Source organism: Penicillium manginii (assembly GCF_028828005.1).
Source record: "Penicillium manginii strain IBT 31320 chromosome Unknown utg000002l:1.0-5564898.0:1.0-5567710.0, whole genome shotgun sequence".
Classification (NCBI taxonomy): Eukaryota; Fungi; Ascomycota; class Eurotiomycetes; order Eurotiales; family Aspergillaceae; genus Penicillium; species Penicillium manginii.
Genome location: NW_026643103.1, coordinates 4,303,112 through 4,325,012, shown reverse-complemented (window position 1 = coordinate 4,325,012; position 21,901 = coordinate 4,303,112). Strand labels below are relative to the sequence as shown.

Here is a 21,901-nt window from a genome sequence, read left to right as displayed (position 1 = left end):
AGCCACAGCGTAACTCAGATTTCGCCCGAGACAACGTTGGCCATTCGCTTTGTGCCGCGAGAAATAGAAATAGATACTTGAATAACCAAGGCAGGACTAACCCCTCCCTGGGATTGTGGATATTGAAATATGGGCTAGGAATTGAAACCCTACGCTAACCCCACCTAAACGACAATTCATCGCCATCGATGCGGGCCAAGAGGCAGCGTCATCATCAAACATATCCCGAAAAACCCAGCTGGTTCTATTTGCAGGGAGCAAAATTACGAGTGGCTGCGCTGTCTTACTATGGAGTCGTGGGCAGTGGGTGCAATTGGGACACGAGACGAGGGGTTTCATATGCGACGGGGGGCCCAATAGTAGAAAATGGCGCGGTGGTAACCCGGCAGAGTATAACCCTCGAAAGTCAGTATTTGATCCACCGAGAAACATGCGGCAATTGAGGAGAGTAGAGGAGAGTGTAGTTTGTAGAGTGGGTATACGAAATATACACTCCAGAGAAGGCAACGCAAGACTGCGCGGCGCATTGCGCGGGGTGGCTGATCAACCTCAATGCGGCGAACCAGGCACGAAAGAAGGATGGAATTCGCAAGCGCATGGCGCGAGTAATAGGCTGTGTAGCCCCCGCGTGCATAGGCCTGTAGATGTACATGTACATCTACATGTAATCTGTACCGATACCCCCGGTGCGCGTGAACTGCAAGTACTCCCCATACGGAGTACCGAGTCGGAGTACCCTCGGGCCCTAAAGGCCCCCACCCCTGACTTGACGTCAGTGCGCGAGTCCAGAATCAATCGGGAGACCCACTCGAGAGTTGCGGCGAGCAGAGAGGGGCATTTTGGGGGTGCATTTTTTGGGAGATGAAATCATGAAGACTTCAGTGGGGTGGGGAATGAGAAGCGAAAAAGTTAGCGAATATTTGGTGAGTTCAATAGCGGAGGAAGAACTGGATGGATGGCTGAGTAAAGGAAGATCACAAGTATGCGATGGCGGCTCTTATTGGACAGGGTTGCACGTGCCGAAAGGACGTCTTATCAGTACTCTACAGTAAGAGTATTAGGGTACAGGGTACCACGGTTATAGGGTATCAGGGTATTAGGGTATCCTGTACTCCGTACCGTAGGTACCAGTACCTGCCTATCTACGCTGTTTAGGGCTGCGCCCTGTGCACCTGCACATCTTTGATCGCTGAGTGGAGCGCCCAGTGGGATTCCTGGGATTCCATTCCCTGTTCTTCCCTGATTCTCACAGGGATGTACTAGTAGATGTCCAAGTACGGAGTGCTTACTAGATAGTAAAGAGTACTATCTATTATTCTGTACTATACAATAGTATCTATACTCAACTATAGATATATATAAGTACATAATTAGTACTATAGCCAACTACGGGGTACTATAACTACAGAGTATAACTATAAGTATAACTATAGTAAGTATACCTAACTTATAAACTGGACCCGGAAGTGCCCGGCCCCAATCACCCGCCCGACTGCCCGCACGCCCGCACGAGCAAGGCCCACTGATTCTCACTGGCTTTGGCTTTAGCCCACGATGGAGTACAGCCCGTTGGACTGGGTACTTCACTACGGAGTACCACAATTAGGTACTCCCACACGTACGGGGTACCTGCTGTCATACTGAGTACCCCTCCTGCCTTCTTATTCCCAGCTTTTCCCTCTTCTCTTCTCTTCCTCTCTCTCTTATCTTCACTTCTCCAACTTCTCTGGCTACATCCTATCACATCGCTGATCTCCTCCCTGATCAGTCATCCTGCCCCTTGCGCGTCGCAATCTCCCCCCCGACCAAGTGTCGCGTATTCGTGTCAGTCGTGCGGTCGTCCTGCAACCTACACACACACACACACACAACCACAGACACACGCATACACTCTTCTTTGTCTCTTGGTTATAAAGAGGTAAGCCTCCCGGTCTCTCCTTTGTTATCACCCCCGGATCGGCTTGTCGCCACTCGCCCTTCCTCCAATCGCGTGGCGCGGCTTGGTCGCAAAGAGCATAATAGGAACACGTCTGACTCATATATGGCTTTGCCTTGCGCGCTTCACAGACATATTTCTTCTCTTCTTCACCACCCATCATGGCATCGCAGACCAACTCCAGCATCGCTATGGCTCTTGCTGGCAAGACCGCCTCTGTTGACATCCCCAAGCCCCGGTCGGGCGTCCCAAGCAAGGCCTCGTCGCGCCCTGGCCAACCGGCCATGCTTCCGACGCCACCCAACTCCATCTCACCCACTCTTCCCCCACATGCCTTCAAACATCGCGCCGCGCTGTCACCCGGCTCGCCTCTGTCGACGGTACCGCAGCTGGACTCGGATATCGACCTAGAGGACGCGGTCGAACATGCCATCAGTCAGAACCAGCCGCAGCCGGCCCATGAGCTCGACAGCGCCGGTGCCATCACCCCGGCCATGCTGGCGCGTTACCATCTTCCCGAGATCTTGCTATCGCAGGGTCCTCTGGCCATCCGTCATGTCATGGGCCACCTGACAACCTCTGTCCCGGGGTTCTCGGGGATCCCCCCTGCCAAAGCACGGCGTCTGGTTGTCGCGGCGCTCGAAGGCCGCGGAAATGGCGGCGAGGCTGGTGGAAAGAATGGCGATGTGATCTTTGAGAAAATCGGCTGGGGACGTTGGGATGCGCGTCGTCGTGGGGATTCTCCACGTGAACGCTCGTTCGACGTTTCCTCTCCCCTTCCAGTGTTGTAGGCTCTTTCCAGCAACGTGGATTGCAAATCGAAGGTCGTGATAACGATCGTCGGTATTCATATGCCACCGGCATGGACTCTGCCGCCTTCTCTTACACCGAGGACTACCTACCTGGAGACCTTGACATGCTTGAACACGAAGCCGATAAGATGTCTTTGGACGGCGAAGACGGACTGGAGTACTGCTCCTCCTCCGAAGTTCCAGATGAGATGCAAGAAGACGATGAAGGCACTGACACAGACGAGGAAGACTGGGCTCAGATCGGTGCGGATGCCCTGCGCGCCCGCTCGTTCAATGGGGGTGGCGGTAGCGGTCCTTTCGTTCGCAGCAATGTTGCTGCTCGAGCGAAGCCTCTTCCTGCTGGGTTCTTCGGCGCCGGACCCACTCCCGACGCGAAACCGCCCCGCACTTTTGACACTCAGGAACGCGCCGCGGTAGAGGCGCTACTCCGCTTGGGCTCCATGTAAAGCCTTTATACCAATATTCATGATCGGCGTTTTGGTTTTCCTTGTCCACGGAGTTTCTTGAGTTTTCTGGGATACACGTTTTTTTTGTCTTTTATACCTTTTGGTATAAATAATGAGGTCGTCAAGGCAGGTCCGGACCATTCTTGACGTACTTCTCCGTTTTTTGTTACGATTGTGTCTCTATCAGAAAAGACTTGCCGAACATGCCAGTCCACATTGACGCATGGCATGCTCTACGACATGACTCTTGGAGGGAACAACGACGTTGGGAATTATCATTCTGCGTTTCCCATAATTTTTTGCTTCCACCGCAGCCCTGCTGGCTACTGAACCCTGCTGCGACGTGAAAAGCACAAATACCCCTTCAACTCGACTATTCTTTTCTAATTCCGCAATCATTTTTCCGCATATGCAGGTCCGGGGCTTCAACCATACCCATCGGACCTCTCACGACCCTTTTCGATCCTACACCTTTTCTAATATTGTCCTCTTCGGATTCATACTTCTCATATTGTGTGTTCTGAGCACTCCACTCTACCCGGTCATGAACAGAATGTCTGTCAATCTCGGAAGAGAACGAGCTTGTTGGTCGTCTTCATTGCACCGCACTGACACACCCGTTCAATCTTTTCTGGTCTTTGTCTGGCTCTATCGTCTGTTTTTGGTTGGCTCTCGGTCATCTTAATTGATTCTACTGAGAGTTTTATCCTTGATACTTCGTTCTTGGTTCTTCTCGTCTGGGTTGTGTGTGCCCGGTATGTTTGGAACTGAGTCTGACGTTGTGGATAAGTACATATATGCGGTCACTACATTGTGCCTATCTTAGGTTAGGGGATAATCCAACTAGTGGATATCCATTTCGAATTTATAACCCTTATATCATTTGGGACCAATCTTCTTTCTCGGCCTTAGACTGATCTCAGGACCTTTAAGGTAGTAGTACCATTCAATTTGCAACACAGCCGGTTATCATGTTCGTCGAAAGTAGTCAACTTTGGAAGACTACTAAGTACCTACTAGGTAGTAACATTTTACATGCCCAGGTACTAATGTATTTAACTGACTAACTACCTAGGTAGGTACTAGTAGTATAAGCCTTCAATAAATAGGAGCTCAGTGGCCATAGATCTGCCACCTGGGCACTTCATATTCTGCATCAAACATAAAATAGTTAGTATAGCCAGAATCCTTCAAAATAGCATAGATCGTTGTGCTTTGTACTACTAGTTTCACCTAGTAGAGCTACCACATCAAACACAAGCTGTACTTGCCCTGGTGAGTAGAGAAGGCAAGGATGATACCAGGGGAAGCCCAAGTAAGGCAGAGCTCAATAATATCACTCGTTAGGACTTCGCAAAGACTGCATCATTTCATTTCATGATTCCGAGTTCTATACCATATTTCCAAGGTTCAGATACTAACATTCGATAAAATTTACTGGCCCTGACGAATATTTAAGCCAAAAAGCCAACGAACCAAGCCGAGACACATAACCATATCCAATTTCAAATGATACTTCCCAAGCCCAAGTGAGAGAAAAGCCCCGCCGCCGAAAAAAGCCCCTAAAACAAGAACGCCGGCTGGCCTCCTTCTAGCCCGATAAAGCAGCAGTAAAGGTAAAGTTCAAACCCATAAACAATCCGATCATACCTCTCAGGAAAAGAGAGACCCAGACCAACCCTAAACATAAAACATAACAAAATAATTCTTAACAAAGCGCAGAACTTCGACCCTCATCGGACCGAACTATTTCCCATGCGCGTCATTAATCCGCTTCCACACCTCCGCTTCGACCTCCGCCAACTTCGTCCCGGCACTCTGCATCCATGACCTAGCCGTCCCCATGAATCCCTCCTCCTCGTCGGGGAAGATATCACCCGCGCCACCGCCGCTGCTCCCACCCCCACCGCTATGCAGGGGCAGACCGGGCTGCGAACTGCCGGGTGGGGGGGTTATATAGATTTGCGTAGGGGGTGGAAGTTGAGTTTGGGGGGTGATGGGACTGTGGCGAGCGGTGGAAGGAGTAGGACTGTGTGAATGCGGCGGGCGGTGCGTGTGCCGGTGCTGTTGCTGTTGGATGGGTGGGTGGATGTTGGGGGGATGGCTTCACCTGCTTTTGGTGGAGGGGGAACGGGAGATTGTGCTTGTTGGTTTGGTGGTGATGCGGTTGGTACGGCGCCTGGTTGAGGGGGTGCTGGAGAGGACGATGTTGTTGGCAGGGTGGTTGTTGGAGTGCCGGTTAGGTTTGCTGTTGGGGCGGCATAGGCAGATGATGCTGTTGGCGTTGGGAGGCTGGGAGCGGCGCCTGGTTGGGCATTCTGCGCTGGTGCAGGGATCGGAGAGTATGATGGGGCTGTAGCTGTAGCTGTTTCCGAGGTATTTGGAAGGGAGTTTGTTGCTGATGTTGAAGCGTCGTTTGCGGTGGCGGGTTCGGCGTTTGAGGTGGTTGCCTGAGTTGGGGTTGGCTCCTCTTCCTTGTTGGAATTAAGGGGCGCTGAGGTGTAGGTCTGTACTCCGGACATTTTGCTTTGGAATCTTAAAGGGACAGGAGTTGAAGAGAAAGAAAAAAGCGAGAGTTTATAAAGAAGGGAGCTTCAAGGAGCTCGAGCCCCAGACGTCATGCGCCTGCCGCAGTGGGGCGGTCGCCGCTTTAGGGTGGATTTTTCGTGAAGCGCTGATGAACTGTTGTTGATGAAGACTGGAGAGCAATTTGGATTTAAACTTGTTGAATACTAGCAAGCTTCTTCTTTCAGTGAATACTGATGCCATTGGAAAATGCCGGTATTTCCCACCGTTACGTGATACCCAGATAAAGCCAGATCATCTCGAACAGGCACATCCGGGCCTCAGGCAGAAGGATAAACAGGATCAAGCCCTTAGGAATTGACGTTGGAAGGCAGAAAGTGAGATGTGTCCTCATAATAATTTCATGTTGGGGTTAAGTTCACGGATTACATGTTTGTCTACAGAGTACAAAGGCACTGGATCATATATAATCGAAGAAAAAGAAAAAGAGTTTGCAGGCAGTAAAGTACATCGGGTACGTAAAGGGAAGAATCACACCATTCTATGCTTCAAGATCCCCCCCAGACCCATTTCTTGACGCATCTATCTTTTGCAGGGCCAGCAAGCTCTGCTTCCCCATCACCCGGCTATACCGAGCAGGGTATCATCCCCATCCCCAGTATGACTACAGGTGTTTAGACAATTCGCTTTGAGGGCGAGTTATCTATTTGAACTTCTTTCCGAAGAGCAGGAGCTGGGCCTGGTCGTAGATGGACAGGACACCGGCACCGGCAACACCACGGAGGATGTTAGCACCGGCACCCTTGAACAGGGACTTGACACCCTCGTTGGCGATGATCTGGCGACCGGCATCGAGGGAAGACTTGTACTTGACGGCCTCACCGGAGGTCATCATCATGCGGCGACGGATGGTGTCAAGGGGGTAAGAGGCAACACCGGCAGCAGTGGTGACGGTCCAGCCGAGCAGGAAGGAGGCGAGGAAAGAACCCTCGAGAGAGCCAACCAGGAGAACGGGCTTGATGGAATCGTACATTCCGAAGTACAGACCACGGTAGACAACGATACCGAAGACGGAGGGACCGAAACCACGGTAGAGACCGGCAATACCGTCGGAGGCAAGGGTCTTGCGGTAGACATCCACGAGACCGTTGAACTGACGGTCACCGCCACCCTTGGTGGACTTGGCGTCGTTGGCCAGACGGGTACGGGCGTAGTCCAGGGAGTAGACGAAGAGGAGGGAAGTGGCACCGGCAGCACCACCGGAGGCAAGGTTACCCATCATCCACTTGGCGTATCCATCACGCTCCTTCTTGTAGGCGAACATGGACTTGTAGGTGTCGCGGAAAGCGAAGTTCAGGGCCTGGGTAGGGAAGTAACGGATGACGTTGGCGGTGTTACCACGCCACAGCGAAACCATACCCTCATCGGCGATGGTGCGCTTGAAGCAGTCACCGAGACCGGCGTACTTGTGGGACAGACGGCCAGCCTTGAGCATCTCATCCTGATAGAAGAAAGAATACCAATTAGTGACCGATCGACAAAAAGATTCCTGCCGAGCACGGACGCGGAAAAATTTCTTCAACCCTTGCTGAAGATCACAAGGAGGTGTATCACGCTGAGGTGAATAGACCAATGGTTGAATCACGACAGAGGGTTGAAGATATTTCATTGCAATGTCCAGTGCGGGTAGTGTTTCAACGGATTCAAGATTGACCAACCTGGTTCTGGATCAGGAGCTTGATACGCTCAATGGGGGCGGCAGCGGTCTTGGAGACAGCGGCGGAAACACCACCCACTGTAAATCAGTTAGTAGCTGGTCATGGAGTGCATTGATTGTTGGGAATCCAGTGTGGAAACTGAATGTGTAAAAGTGTTGTACGTACTCAGGAAGTCGACAACGAAGCCCTGTGAAAAATTTTCGTCAGCATGTTTGTTCTCTCAAATATCGATCAATTGCTCCCGTGAGCCACCGTCCGGTCGAGCAGAGCCCATTAATTCGAAGCATATTCCGATCGAGATGAAGATTGAAATCGGATTGATGATGCATTCGGATTGATGGAGTCGCAAAACGCTGGATCTGATGGCAGGGGCACAGGGTGAAAGAGGTAAAACTTACGGGCATGCCGAAAGCGGACTTATCGCCCTGGTTAACATCACCGGTAGCCATTGTGAAAGGTTGTGCAAAAGATGGATGCGACAACGAAAAAAAGAGAGGAGATGGGGAGTGTCAAGAAAGACGGGGATGAGGAAGAAAAAGAAGAAGAAGAAGGGCGCCGGGGCGGAAGGGGGCGACAAAAATACCAGCGGCAGAAGCGATGGGAGGCCACTAACACCCAATCAGGATGGCCCAGGGGCTTTTATTACCGTAATCTACCGTAATTTGCTGGTATTCCGTCTCTCCCCTTTCTGCCCGGCAGGCCGAATTCTCCCGATCGCTGCCATGCAAATTTTTTCAATCCGTGCGACGTGGCTTGTTTGGGGGTGTGAGGAATGTCGAGTAGGGAATTGGTATCAAATAGTCTTTATTGTATATATGTTCTACTTACTCGACTTTGATTCGAGTGTTTAACCCTCGTCCCATATCCTCAATTCTTCCAAAATCTCCTTCCCTTCCTGCTCGTCCTCTGGGAAAACCCTGCGTAGTCCGGAGCAACGGCGCCCAAGCGCGGCGAGTGGACACCATGTATGGGTACGTATTTTGCCCCCCCAGCCAATGCCGGGCCTCCACACGGGGCACCTCCTTTTTTTCCCTCCCCCGAGTATCCGAGTGCTGGCCAAATTCAGGTCCAGAAACTTGGTTCTTGTCCCGAGCCCGGCCTTGGGACACTCTGTACAAAGTATGGAGTACTCTATGTTCTGTACCGAGTAGATTTGTTCTAACCGGAATAATTTGATATCACCTGCTCGTGATTAGTGCAAAGGAAGCAATCTCAGCTGTCTAGGATAGCTCGGAGACTTGTTTCCAGCTATCAGCTGCAGTAGATACATATGCTAGTCGTGACCTACATGCTCCGTACATGCTAGCTACTCCGTACGGAGTACTGTCCTAGTAAATCGGTTCGATCGGCTTAGTCGGTATCTCCTGCATACTATTACCGTGGTAACCTTGCAGGCGATGTGATACCCTTTCGGGCAGATCAGTCTCCTCGGTACTCCGTTCTGCCTGTAGGGGCTTCGTATTGCCAATCGTGGTCCAGTATGAGACATTTTATGCTGCTATTTATGTTCCGGGTACAAGGTTTACAGTGGAGGGGAGCCGCATTTGCAATGTACCAGGGGTGGATCCACTTGCAGTCCACTATGGACTTGACTTGAGTATGTATACCTCACCTCTTGTATACTACTGGTAGAAATTCCAGGCATACATGGCAATTAATACCTATTAGGTGGTAAACTGGGATTGATACACCTTGAAGTGGTCGATACTGCGCGTCAACTCGAAGTAGTAGCCCTGAAGCACTGGTAGAGCCTGTCTTGTCGGTGCACGTGACTGGCTGGATTGAGTGCATGTTGAATATATATTGAAGCTCAACCTTGAAGGTGAAGGTGATACTACTATCCAATATTTAGTACCTACTAGTTCTAGTATTAGTACCTAGGTGCCTATCTAGGTAGGTAGTGCGGTTTGGCACCTGGGCAGGTGATAATGATGGTGACAGCTCCGAGTCTCCAGACCTCGGGGAGCTGAGATACAGCATTCCAAGGGTTGATACAGTCTTTACTGCACAGTCTAGAGAATACTACTACTAGTAGTAGTCCTCTCTAGTTTAGTGTTCAAGTTGCAGCACGGCACATGCCCTCGTGAAATATCATGGATTCAAATAGATACATAAACTTGAATAAACTCCAGTTACCCAATGACAAGTTATTGACAGTATGACAGCTTTTGGCGCCCGCGCTTAGTTCTTCTTCGAACGCTTTCTCTTCTTTCTCCGTCCATCACCCTCGCGAATGTCGAGTTTCGTCTCATCTTCATCCGCTTCCTCCTTCTCCTCGACTTTCTTGCCTGAGCCAAATTCAAAAGCAGGACCCTCCTCATTGCCGAATGTGTCCTTTCGCCATTGACGAACCCGGGCCCTCTTGCCCAGCTTCCGCTCATCCTTAGCCTTTGCTTCGGGCTCACGGAAGGCAGCGTATTTCTTCAAACCGGCGAATTGATTAAGTTGGTTGTCATCCGCCATGAGAATATCGCGCGCAGTCAGACCGAAACTCTGTGGCGAGGTCTCACGGTAGCGGAAGCGAGTGGCATTCTTCTTGGTGGCACCAGGGAGCAGGGTGATGTCGAGGTCAAGGTTGCGGTCAACTGCTTCCTCAATGCGAAGACGGTCCTTGCGGGCCTCGCGCTTCTGGTCACGCTTCTCTTGGGCTTTACTCTTTTTAGGCTCAGAGTCATCACCCTCGCCGTCCTCTTCATCATTGTCGGATTCAATGGTAGGCTTGGCGTTCTCATCGTCTTCCTTGTAGTCGGGAATAAGATCGGTGATGTCAATATCATCATCCCACTCGGGCTTCTTGGGGTGCTTCTTTCCAGAAGCGTCCTTGCCGGCGTAGTAACCTTCTCCGAATCGCTTTTGCATCTCCGATTCCCACTCCTCGCCATCCCAGGCGCCATCCAGGAACTTAGCCCAGTCTTCATCAGTAAACTGTTCGGCTTGCATACCGGCCACCTCCTTGATCTCGTTGATCCTCGTTTGAAGCTCCTCCGTCTTAAGTTTACGAAGACGGTTCTTCTCCGTTTCCCGTAGCTTCTTCTCCTCTTCCTTGCGCTGACGCTCAGCATCACGAATCTTCTTGCGTGCGCTCTTCTCATCACGACGGACGGAAAGGTCGTTTGTAGTGTCACGAGCGTGGGTGACAAGCACCTCGTTGAGCTTGTTTGGGTCCTCGAAACGGAAATTATAGGCCTCCTCCATAGCGTCTGCCCGCTTCATCTCGTCCTCGTCGTCCGAATCGAAGGGATTAAGCTCTCGCCCACCCTCAGGAATCCATGCGCGCGCAGACAAGAAGTTGGAAAGGAAGGTCTCGGGGTCCTTGTCGGCATTTTCGATATCGAGCTCAACCTTCTCCTCCGGGAGTTCCTCGGGACCAGACTTGCGGACAAGGAAGTCATCCGCATCATCCATTTCATCGTCCGAGCCCTGGTGCATGGCCTTGACAACCTCGTCCTTCAGGTCGGCCTGCTCTTGCGCGAAGGTTCTGGGAGTATCGTCCTCTTCCTCGGCGGGGTCAAGTCCCTTCAGCAGATTCTCGCGGTGGTAGTCGTGCAGAGTCATTGTCTTCTCTTTCTTTTCTTTGGGGGCGGCATCAGCGGCATCGGCGTTTTCGTCGAACTTGGTGTAGAAAGTCACATTGTTGTCGTACACGGCAGGATCCTTGGATCGGATCGCCTTGAGTGTAGCAAGGATCTCTGCATCAAGAGCCTTGGTAGCAAGCTCTCCATCTTCGTCCTCATCCTCGTCGGAGGACTCTTCATCGGAAGGCTCGTTGGCTGGGCCTTTGCCCATATTGGACTTGCCGTATTTCGCCTCCACTGTAAGATAAACCCATTAATCAGCATATTCCAATAGATAAGAAAATCGACACAAGTTAGAGTCCATTGGTAACCTTACGTTTCGCGACTTCTTCTCTCTTCTTGTTGTACTCGAACCGTTTGGCATATTCGGCGTTGACTTTGAAGCCTGCCTCAGGCGACTTTCCAAGAGAAACACCTCCGGCATCGTCGCCGGAGTCTGAGCTATCATCGTCCAAAAGCTTGCGCATCTTCTTCGAAGGAGGCTCCATTGTTTCAATGTGATGAACTGTTTGAACTGTCCTCCAATTCTGGGCAGACCTTGCGGGCCGGCAGAAAGGAAAAAAAAATCGTACACCGCCTTGCGGGACTGTTTGCCTGACTGCCTGAACTTCCTCATGTACCCGCCCTGACGTAGCCAATTAAATCACCAGTCCAAGTCCAGTTCAGTCTAGTCCAGGCTGGAGGGTCTCACTCCCACTGAACAGCACATGGGGAAGCTTTCTACAATCATCTTTTCTTTACCTTCACTTTCTTCGCCAACGAATAATCGATTGACACATCCCAAGTGTCTATTATTTCTTGTTCGCGTCTGAGTGTATGGTGGAGGCATGCACTAGATGTCGACTCAAGCAACCACCCCGTTACCCCCAGTCGGGAAGCTCGTGAGCGTGGTGTATGTCCAAACATCTCCGGATCGACGATCAATGCTAATACTATGTTTCTTATTCTAGGCCGGTTGGTCTTAAAGAAGCTGCCCTCGACTCCCCAACCTTCCGCGCGACCACCCACCACTTCTGCGATCAGATCGAGTTCGTCGAGAAATGGCTTGACGGATACGCCAAAGCTGCGACCAAACTCGCCTCCGAGCTGAACACTTTGGAAAGCGTAGTCGGTAGCTTCCTCTCATATTCCACACACCCGCTGGTGATCTCCGAGGCCGTTGTTGACCATGATTACACTCTGTTGGCGATGAGGAGATGTGGGGAAGGCGCAAAGGACCTGTGGAGTGGATTGACTGCGACGACAAAGAAGATGGAATCGATGATCGCCGAGCCGATCCGCGCCTTCATTCAAGAAGATTTGCGACAGTTCAAGGTAATTTCCGCTGGCGACCGAGACGATCAGGTGGCTTTGGGGCCGTGTTTTGATGCGGATCTGACATCGATATAGGAGAACCGCCGAGCCCTCGAACACGCGCAAAAGTCGTACGATTATCTGCAAGCCCGATATGCTGCCCAGTCCAAGTCGAAGGAAACCTCCGCCTGCGAGAGGAAGCTTTCCAGCTTCATGAAGCCCGCAAGATCTACCTGAAGACATCACTCGACTTCTCGGTTCAGGCCCCTCAGACTCGTAATGCACTGGACCGGCTCCTAGTTCGCATTTCTTTCGACCAATGGCGCGAATTCCGTTCCTTTCATAATAATAATAGCGCGACCTTCTCGAAGTGGTCGAACGAGATGGATCGTGTGAAGGGTTGGGTCCACGAAATGGAGGCCAGTGACAGATCTTCCAAGCGGGAACTTTTTGCAACCAGAAAACAGATCGAAGAAGCTGCGGAGGTGGCGGCTCGGCCCTCCCGTGAACTCGAGGATTACTCCATTTCCACAGTTCCTTACCTCGGATCTCGTCCACTGTCAACGCTGAACATGGGTAAGGATGCTAGGCCGGAAAAACAAGGCTGGGTCAATTTGCGCACCCAATACGGAAAACCAACTCGCACAGTATGGGTGAGACGATGGGCTTTTTTGAAATATGGTATCATCGGATGTCTTGTGCAGGGCTCTCGGACTGGCGGTGTCGAAGAGAGCGAGCGGATCGGCGTGTTGCTGTGCAGCGTCCGTCCCGCTTTCCAAGAAGAACGTCGGTTCTGTTTCCAGGTCAAAACCAAGAACAGCACCATAGTCCTACAAGCGGAAACACAAAAGGAACTGATGGAGTGGATTGGTGCCATTGAGGCTGCTAAGCAGAAGGCCTTGGAGAATCCATCCAGCACTGACATGTCAATTTCTGGCAAAGTGACTGTTCAAGATCCCGCATTTTCAATCTCTCAGCCTCCTGCGCCGGAATTCACAGCAGACCCAACTGATTCGTTGACGCCCCACACGGCCGACGAGCCAAGTAGCACCGAGCGCAGCTCAACCTTGCCTGTTCCTGATCACGAGGCATTCAGAAAGAGCTCTGATGTGGGAGGCCGCAGACTCACTGGCCTGGACCATGAGGGATCGACCAGAGATCACGCCCGGGAACACACGAATCGAATCATTCAGAAGCTGGACCTTCATCGCAAGTCTAATAATGCGGCGCCTACGTCCCCTTCCATCCCCGGCCCGGCAAGTGGAATAGCAAGTCTTATTTCGGCTAGCCACAACGTTCTTCCCTACGCGGGCGCTGCTCCAGTCAATCTGGCCGAGAATGGCCAACATAGAGGCCGCAGCCTGAGTAATCTTGAGGAACCCGGGGCAAACCTGGCGCCTGGTACCCTTGCAAATCCGCCTGCTCCAACAAGTATGAGCAAAGCCGCCGTGGTCGTGAGTAATGAAAGGGGCATAGGGCTAGGGCACGTTGACAGCACGGGTGGAATGCCTAGTGGTATGATGGCCAATCTATGGGGTAGCTCGAATTGGGGTTTCATCAATAAGCTCCAACGAGAGAATCCCGATGGGGACCATGAATCGGTATCAGATCGACCTTCGTCGGTGAAGAGCGATTCCTCACAAAAGACCTTTGCTGTGCACCCAGATAAACCTACTGTTTCCTCCACCCCGGGCAGCCGAGCGGACCACGACACAGACAGACAGTGAGCCTGGATGGAAATGCATCCAAGATCCAGCGGGCTGCTGTGGAGGCGGCTGTAGAGGCTGCTGTGGGTGTTTCTCCACAAGAGTACCCTGCTAACTACCCTCAGCAACTGAAAATTCAGGATTCTCAGTTCCGATTGCTGTTCCCCGATGTCAAAAGAGAGGAATCCTTGGTGTTGGTATTCAGGGCAACTTGGAGTCCAAACGATCAGCAAGAGTTCCCTGGCAGAGCTTACGTCACAACTCAGAACATCTACTTCTACAGCCATCACTTTGGACTGGTGTTAACAACCAGTGTATCATTGGAGAGCATCAAAGAAGTGACAGCTGCCCCCGGAAGAGACTGTGATTTCCTTTTCCTGCATACCATTCCTCCCATGGGAAGTGATACACCTGGCAGGGTCGCAGTCAAGACTTTCCTAGAGCCTCTTCGACTGCTGCAGAAACGTCTGAATTATCTGATACAAGGATCGATTGCGGTTGAGCGTATGAGTTTGGACAATGTGATTAGGGATCTGATAAAGTTGGACAGTGGACCTACGAAGAGGTCTTCAAGCGCAGATAGCTGGGAAGACTTTTCTGGCCCTGGAGAGTCTAAGAGCGACAGCAATCTTATTGCCCACGGACACGGAAAGGACCTACGTCTTCCGATCTACATCGACAAGGATCTTGACCTTGATGGTGGTAAAGGTCGTGGGCACAACCTTCCGAGATTTAGACTCCCTACTCAACCTGTCGAATATGTTCCCCAGGGCGATCTTAAATTAGCAGTCGAGAAGGTTTTGGATATCAGTCCCAAGGCCCTCTTCCACATTCTCTTTGGTGATAAGAGTGCTGTATGGCAGCTTCTACTTCATGAGCGAGAAGCTCGAGGTAAGATGAATTGTTCCAACTATGCGGTCTATCAATACTAACCTACTCTGCAGATATCAAACAAGGGCCTTGGGCGAGCAATGAATCTCGGCATCTCAGGCGAGACATCAGCTACACGATTGAAACGACGAACGCCTTAGGTGAGACCGTCCAATGAACAAGACGGGAATTTTGCTGATCAAGATTGTTCAACTAGGCCAATGCAATGACAATGAAATATTGGATTACCAAATCATTGATGTCTTGAATGATCACCTGTGCTACGTGATCACTGACAAACGCACGCCATGGCATCTACCCTTCCGAAGATCCTTCCGGCTGGTGAGCAAGGTTGTGATCACATTCGTTTCCAAGTCCAAGAGCAAGCTTGCTATCTACACCAATGTCGAGTGGCTTAAGTCTCCACTCGGATTAAAGAGTAAGTGCATATTCTGCTCACATGCATTCAAACATTTCCTAATATTTTCTTGTTTTTAGATATGATCAGCAGGAAGGCGAGCGATGATCTCGAACAAGATGCTTTAGATCTCGTCGACCTTGTGAACGACCAGGTTCGCCGCCTTGGCGCACACAGTCGCACCAAGAAGGCCATCACTATATTCGGCCATGTTGGACGTCAGAATAGCGTTTCCCACTTTGCAGGAATTGGGGCCAATTTGAAATTGGAACCTCGCAAGCGGCGAACCCAACGAACTATGCACCAGCTGCTATTGGAAACGTTCCTATCCTTCATGGAAAGCACCATCTCCTTCTTGATGTTGACCTCGTTTGACATCTTGCGCTGGTCTTGGAAGACCGTGAGCGCCCACAAAGTCATCCTAGTCTTGTTGATATCAAGTGCGCTCATGAATGGATTCTACTCGTCTCGCGATTCCTGGGATTGGTGGCATGAGAGACACGCGAGCAATTTCATGGCTCGAATCGGAGTCCAGCCGAACCTGGTCATGAGCAAAGCGATTTACATCCAAGATATCGACGAGGCAATTGCCAACACGACCATTTGGCCTAGCAACGGAAACGCCAGCACGTGCTTCAGTACGTTCCACGAGAACTCCATGCGCTATTCAGAATTGCCCCTCTCGCTCAGCACCTCCGGGCCCCGTGACGCAGTGGCCAAGAGCGCCACGAAGCGCTTCCAACAAACGCGTGAACGTCTCGGCACATACCGATACAATCTTCTCGTTGCTCTGCGCGTGGTGAACAGCATCGAGAAAGAAGTCATTCAGAACGAATGGGAACGTTGGCTCCGCGAAGAGCTACGACGCTGTCGCCAGGTCGAACTTCTCCTGAGTGGCAATAGCGAAGAGGGCGAAGCAGGCGCACAAGCCCAAGCGGAGCGAATTTTCGCTGAAAATGCCGGCAGCGTGACAGAGTGGTACGATAAGTATTGCACAAGCTGTCGTTCGGAGCAAGAGCAGGCCCAGCAGAATGGAGCTGAAAACCCGCTCGTTTGAGTCCCCCACCCTTTTGCTACCCCGAATCCCCACCGCATATGAACATTCCTTTGCGGCTCTTTGTCCTTTGCATATAATACCCGGCGGCCACGCCATGATGCGTGTTTCGTGGATTTATTGTCGGTGTACATACTGGTACCGACCCTTCGCTTCCTAGCAAATATGTCCGAGAGCAACAATCAAAAATAACACTCATGCTCTTTCCAATTCACATAGTAATCGCACAATGTAGCGAGACAGAGTGGGGGTCGCGAGTTGTAGTCATTTCCTCGACTTTAGTTCTGTCGAGGTTTGACCTCACCCTCTTGCACAATATAATAAACCACCGTACCATCACCACCCATCCCCTTATTCGACATACCCAGGAGCACACGCTTTGAGCCCCACTCCAGTGTAGCATTGGCCGTCTCTCTGCGCTGGTAATACTCTTCCAGCTTCTGTGCCTTTTCATCCTGAGGCGGCCGCTTCTCTAGGTCCGCCTCATCATCCGCGGCAACTGTAATCTCATCAAGCGAATCGAAAACTGCAGCCATACGGCGAAGAGACCAATCCTGGCCCTGCGCAGTGGGGATCACAAATAGTCTTTCTGGGCGGAGATCATCCTCGCGAAGACCCTGCTCTAACATGTAGAGTTGTTCGTCTGGGTGGGTGTATACGCGGTTTGGGGGGATACCAGAGATCAAGGGTGGGCGGGATTCTTGGGGCACTGAGCTTGTGCTGTTGGAGGGGGATGCGTGGATTTGGAGGGATGTCCAGAGGTGTTGATGTTGGAGGTTGTGCAGGACTTGAAGGGTTGTTGCTGCTTGGGGATTTGTGGAGGCGGAGGTTGAGTCTATTAGCTCACTGAGCTGCGAGAGCTCGGGCATAGGGTTCTCAATGCGTTTTGTGGCCATTTTGAGTCGTTGGAGGTGGTTTTTGGGAGGGTCTTGATGGTTGATTGCTGCTTCCTGAGTCTATTCCTACAGAAGTTTGTGGGATGTCCGGCAGTTTAGGAGTCACCGCCTTTATTATACAGTAGTTCATATGCACCGCCTTCCTGTATAGGCTGTATGTTAATGTTATGTCGATGTAGAGTTTGGGCATGACTCATTTCTGAGACTGAATTTTGAATAATTCGATAAGTATGGCCTAGAATCAAAAACCGAGATACTCCGACTCTTCAGTGAATATTCGAGGCTGGAGGAGACCATTCCATTAGGACCACCCAGTTCTGCAGGGCGCGGTGGAGTGGGGCCGAAGTGATCTGCGCGTCGATAAGATGGAACTAAGAACACATGGCATCATCTTTTTTTTTATCTCCAAGGGTCCAAGGTAAAAACTTCTCGTTTACCCCCTTCTCTGCTTCTCGCCTCGCATATTTCCATTTCCTGCATATCTGATTGATTTCACGCGCCTTGTACCCATATCATTCTACCCTTAATCTCTGTCTCCGTCTCAAATCTATTCACAATGGGCCGCCAAAAGCAAACAACACCGCTTCAGCGAGTCCCCTCGTCCTCGTCCTCGCCCATGCATATGCCCTCCAATGAGCCCGAACTGAACGAGAAGAACGCAAATGGAAGCACAAAAGATTCACACGCTAACGGCAGCGCGTCTGTCAAGGAAGCAGTTGTGTTGGAACCAGAGGTCGATACCCCCGGCTTGACACAGCTTCTCATTTGCGTTCTTGGTATCTACGCTGCATTGTAAGTGCTTCGTCCGAATTAGGTATACTACCGGCGACTAATAGACCAAAGCCTCTCCTGGGGTGTCTTGCAAGAGGCGATCACTACTACCTCATACCCCATTCGCCCCGCAACGGCCGCCGAACCAGAACCCCCCTACTGAGCGATTCACCTACTCCCTGGTGTTGAACACTGTTCAGTCATCGTTCGCTGCCATCACCGGCTTCATCTACCTCTTCTTCTCCACGCCGAAGGGTCAGAAAACACCCTCTCCCTTCCCGACCCGACGCATCCTCTTCCCCCTGCTCCTCGTCAGCATTTCCTCGTCTCTCGCATCTCCATTTGGCTATGCCAGTCTTGCTCATATCGACTACCTCACCTTCATTCTCGCGAAGTCATGCAAACTCCTACCGGTCATGCTTCTCCACCTGACAATCTTCCGCAAGAAATACCCGCTGTACAAGTACGGTGTCGTTCTTCTCGTGACGCTGGGCGTGGCAACCTTCACCCTGCACCACCCTGGTACGAGTAAGAAAGTCGCTGCTTCAGCCTCCAAGCAGTCCGGTTCCTCGGCATGGGGAATCTTCTTGCTGTCCATTAATCTTCTCCTCGATGGCCTGACCAACACAACACAAGACCATGTCTTTACCTCCCCGAAGCTGTACACCCGCTTCACGGGACCCCAGATGATGGTAGCCCAGAACGTGCTCTCCACCATCTTGACGACCGCGTATCTTCTCATCATGCCGCATATCTCGCAGAGCGGTATCCTGCACAGTCTCCTCCCGTTCCCGATCCCTCCCTCCACCGAGGCGGAGCTGTACTCTTCCATCTCTTTCCTCGCGCGCCACCCCGAAGCCTTGAAACATGTTCTTGGATTCGCGGCGTGTGGAGCTGTCGGACAGCTTTTCATCTTTTATACGCTGTCACGCTTTTCGTCTCTTCTTTTGGTAACTGTGACCGTTACACGCAAGATGTTGACTATGCTTCTGAGCGTCTTCTGGTTCGGTCATGCTCTGTCCGCTGGTCAGTGGTTGGGAATTGGTCTGGTGTTCGGTGGCATCGGGGCTGAGGCTGTTGTCCAGAAACAGGAGAAAAAGGCAAAGGAGCTGGCTAAGAAGGAGGCTGCTAAAAAGGAGCTGTAAATTAGAGTCTTTCGTATTATTCTCTTAATCTTCTTAATTTTCTGCTCTATGTCGGAGTTACGGATGTAGCATCCTCGCCACATGCTGACTGTCTGGTTACAATCAACATATTTCCAATTGATGTTTCTTCCAATCCCGGTTCGTTTAGTTATCTTCTTTTAAAACCCTTCCAAACTAGCAACACACAGCTTGACTTGATATATCCACTCGGATTTGAGTATTTGCGAAGCGGTGATGCGACGTGAAGGATTTGGATCCAGGATAGCGTAGATCACATTGCGACAGGGGGTCTAGAGAGTAAAAGGGGTTGCCGTTAGTCAAATATCGCATAAACTTCAATATTAAACTGATCGAGCCAGCTACTTACCTGATGTAGTGTCTCTATTGGCGGATACCCCTCCGAGTATCTGCGGTTCTTCGTATACTGCCTAAAAAGTCGATCATCTTGACCAGAAACCTTCCACAGAGACTGACCAGTGCGCATGGCCATATAAATCAGTCCCGTTGCCCATATGTCCGCAGCTGAAGATGAAAATTCTTTTTCGGTGTACTCCTCAGGAGCGATGTACGGGCCAGAGCCACAGAGACCGGAACTCAGGCGGACTTCTTCCCCGTTGGAAACTCTGAAGGATTCGCTGCTACCAAAACTGGCGATTTTCAGTGTACCTTCGGTAGTTAAGAGAAGATTCTCGGGATTGAGATCACGGTGAGCCACGCCCATTTCGTGAATGTACCTGAGGCCACAAACCAGTTGCTTGAAGAAGCAGTCAGATTCTCCAGACTCGAGCTCGCCCGTCGTGGATATCAAAGTGTGCAAGTTACCAGCTGCACAGTATTTTGTGACCATAGAGTAAACGCCCCTGGAATCCTGTAACAGATCAAGAGATCGTAAAACGTTTGGGTGATTCAGAGCAGAAGAAATACGGAACTCCGAGGTTAAGCGCTTCTGGTACCTTTTGCGCGTTTCTCGCGAATTATCCCAGCCCTGCTTTACAACATATAATATTTCGACTCCAAAGCCACATGGATCAATCTTGTGTGCAATGCGGACACATCTCGTTTTGTTGTGGGTTATGAATTCATTTAACTCGCCGTACTTCTCAAATAGAGGGTCTCCGGAGGCAGCCTTGCCTAAAGAGTCTGAGACGGCTAGAATATCATCCTCAATCCTGGCAAAGCTTGGAATGAGCTGCTCAAGGTCATAATTGGACTTCTTATTGCCACCACTGGTTGTTTTAGGGAGGAGAGGGGGAAGCAGTTCCTGTCGTCTTATTTCCCGAAGGCAATGTCGATGAATGCCTTCACCAAGAGCCTCAAAGCGTTTTGTTTGCCAACGGAAGCTGTCTTCTTTCTGAATCCTTTCTAAATAATCATCTTTCAATGGTCGAAGCCCCTGTGGGGTATCTTTGGAGAAGAAGCCGTTGTCTCCCGCTCGTCTGGCCGCCGTATCTAAGGTACGTACCAAAAAGCCTGGTGAATCCCGAGGCATGGCTTTCTTCTCTTTTCCCTTGCTGGATAATATGTTAGAGATGCGAGAACCTGTGTCACTCTTCTTGGATTTGGAACCTGGGGATGGAATGTCGGGTGGGATGTCACTGCTATGCTCTCTTTCGGTTTCGTCATTGGTATCAGGATCTGACAGTTGATGTATTGCTGCCGAGTTCACCAAATCTTTCGCCTGCATATGGTGATTTTCTTCGATTTTTGGAGGTGTGGCAATTGTGAGTTTCTCCATACTAGCCCCAAAAGGATTTCCAGCTCGATTTTGCTCCGCGTGGAATTTACTTTCGCTTGTTGCCGTCCACGGTTCCGGTTGGAACGGATTGTAACCGTCACTTGGTGTAATGAGCCGAGAATTCCCCAAAAATTTCTCTCTTGATTCGGAAGACATCAGAGCTCGTCTTTCCATCGAGCCAGCATCATAAGGAAACTGGGTGGCGGGTAGTGGACTGCCCAATAGACCAGGGGACATTGTCAATATATTCTGAGATAAGAGGTGGGATGGAATGTTGGCGTGCGACAGATTATTTTGAGGAGGATGGACGATGGAAATCGGCGCTTTGGGTTCCTCTTCTGGAGCAGGCTGCTTGTCACTTATTGATTCGGCGAACATGGAGATTCTTTTGAGATTCCACCGAGTGACCGGTAAGTTTTCTTTGATTTTTCGAAGAGATACTTCATCGTAGAGCAGCGGTCTTTTTTCACGCATACCACGTTCTCTGAGCATTGAATTCAAATCCCGTGAACTGCGATGAATTGCCCACTGGTAAAGTGGTATATCAAACGTCCTGGAAGTTTCTGTATAGTATTAGTTAAACACTTCGTCTTTCTGAAGTTCTCGGTATTCAAATTCGAATTCTCACTTTGTATGGCAAGATCTGTCTTAGCTCCAAGCATTTTCGAGAAGACCGGCATTGACTGCCAGAGAGCAGATATTTGGCTTGCTGAATCTATGTGGAGTAGGCAACTGTCAATCTCCGACGACAATGAAGCTTTTCTAGAAAGACATGTTGCAACTGTCGGCAAATCGCAAAGTGGTAGGGTATAACATAGGTCACATGTGCGAATGAAGCCTGTAAAGTCTCCTTGAGTATGCAATTGAATGTCGAGAAAGGTCTTCAAGTCATATGAGATATATGGGTTGGAAGAAATTGTGAGGCGATCAAATAGAAGCCGTAGCTGGGATATGATATAGCATTGCATGTCTTGCCGGAGCAAATCCTGAGAGAAGTGTT

The 21,901-nt window shown here is 50.7% G+C and overlaps 11 protein-coding genes across 11 annotated transcripts; 6 read left to right on the top strand and 5 right to left on the bottom strand.

The window, feature by feature from the left end:
• Positions 1–2,097: 2,097 nt before the first annotated feature.
• N7533_002907 (uncharacterized protein) lies at positions 2,098–3,194 on the top strand (the record flags this gene model as incomplete). The annotated part of the gene is made up of 2 exons (XM_057099557.1): positions 2,098–2,693; positions 2,720–3,194. 2 exons carry the CDS (start codon positions 2,098–2,100, stop codon positions 3,192–3,194), a joined length of 1,071 nt encoding a protein of 356 aa, XP_056964693.1.
• A 1,746-nt stretch (positions 3,195–4,940) lies between these two features.
• N7533_002906 (uncharacterized protein) lies at positions 4,941–5,716 on the bottom strand (the record flags this gene model as incomplete). Its single annotated transcript, XM_057099556.1, has 2 exons — positions 4,941–5,123; positions 5,198–5,716. 2 exons carry the CDS (start codon positions 5,714–5,716, stop codon positions 4,941–4,943), a joined length of 702 nt encoding a protein of 233 aa, XP_056964692.1.
• A 707-nt stretch (positions 5,717–6,423) lies between these two features.
• N7533_002905 (putative mitochondrial ADP,ATP carrier protein (Ant)) lies at positions 6,424–7,887 on the bottom strand (the record flags this gene model as incomplete). Its single annotated transcript, XM_057099555.1, has 4 exons — positions 6,424–7,221; positions 7,439–7,515; positions 7,604–7,625; positions 7,837–7,887. The coding sequence occupies 4 exons, from the start codon at positions 7,885–7,887 to the stop codon at positions 6,424–6,426; spliced, it is 948 nt and encodes a 315-aa protein (XP_056964691.1).
• Positions 7,888–9,619: 1,732 nt separating this feature from the next.
• On the bottom strand, positions 9,620–11,501 carry N7533_002904 (KRI1 family protein; the record flags this gene model as incomplete). Its single annotated transcript, XM_057099554.1, has 2 exons — positions 9,620–11,250; positions 11,330–11,501. The coding sequence occupies 2 exons, from the start codon at positions 11,499–11,501 to the stop codon at positions 9,620–9,622; spliced, it is 1,803 nt and encodes a 600-aa protein (XP_056964690.1).
• A 348-nt stretch (positions 11,502–11,849) lies between these two features.
• On the top strand, positions 11,850–12,402 carry N7533_002903 (uncharacterized protein; the record flags this gene model as incomplete). The annotated part of the gene is made up of 2 exons (XM_057099553.1): positions 11,850–11,905; positions 11,964–12,402. The coding sequence occupies 2 exons, from the start codon at positions 11,850–11,852 to the stop codon at positions 12,400–12,402; spliced, it is 495 nt and encodes a 164-aa protein (XP_056964689.1).
• Positions 12,403–12,719: 317 nt separating this feature from the next.
• Positions 12,720–14,033, top strand: N7533_002902 (uncharacterized protein; the record flags this gene model as incomplete). Its single annotated transcript, XM_057099552.1, has 1 exon — positions 12,720–14,033. One exon carries the CDS (start codon positions 12,720–12,722, stop codon positions 14,031–14,033), a length of 1,314 nt encoding a protein of 437 aa, XP_056964688.1.
• Positions 14,034–14,407: 374 nt separating this feature from the next.
• N7533_002901 (VASt domain-containing protein) lies at positions 14,408–14,944 on the top strand (the record flags this gene model as incomplete). Its single annotated transcript, XM_057099551.1, has 1 exon — positions 14,408–14,944. The coding sequence occupies one exon, from the start codon at positions 14,408–14,410 to the stop codon at positions 14,942–14,944; it is 537 nt and encodes a 178-aa protein (XP_056964687.1).
• Positions 14,945–15,382: 438 nt separating this feature from the next.
• Positions 15,383–16,357, top strand: N7533_002900 (Transcription factor SipA3; the record flags this gene model as incomplete). The annotated part of the gene is made up of 1 exon (XM_057099550.1): positions 15,383–16,357. One exon carries the CDS (start codon positions 15,383–15,385, stop codon positions 16,355–16,357), a length of 975 nt encoding a protein of 324 aa, XP_056964686.1.
• A 275-nt stretch (positions 16,358–16,632) lies between these two features.
• Positions 16,633–17,250, bottom strand: N7533_002899 (uncharacterized protein; the record flags this gene model as incomplete). Its single annotated transcript, XM_057099549.1, has 1 exon — positions 16,633–17,250. One exon carries the CDS (start codon positions 17,248–17,250, stop codon positions 16,633–16,635), a length of 618 nt encoding a protein of 205 aa, XP_056964685.1.
• Positions 17,251–17,806: 556 nt separating this feature from the next.
• N7533_002898 (UDP-galactose transporter HUT1) lies at positions 17,807–19,166 on the top strand (the record flags this gene model as incomplete). Its single annotated transcript, XM_057099548.1, has 2 exons — positions 17,807–18,042; positions 18,119–19,166. 2 exons carry the CDS (start codon positions 17,807–17,809, stop codon positions 19,164–19,166), a joined length of 1,284 nt encoding a protein of 427 aa, XP_056964684.1.
• Positions 19,167–19,324: 158 nt separating this feature from the next.
• N7533_002897 (serine/threonine-protein kinase) lies at positions 19,325–21,138 on the bottom strand (the record flags this gene model as incomplete). The annotated part of the gene is made up of 2 exons (XM_057099547.1): positions 19,325–19,456; positions 19,534–21,138. 2 exons carry the CDS (start codon positions 21,136–21,138, stop codon positions 19,325–19,327), a joined length of 1,737 nt encoding a protein of 578 aa, XP_056964683.1.
• Positions 21,139–21,901: the final 763 nt, after the last annotated feature.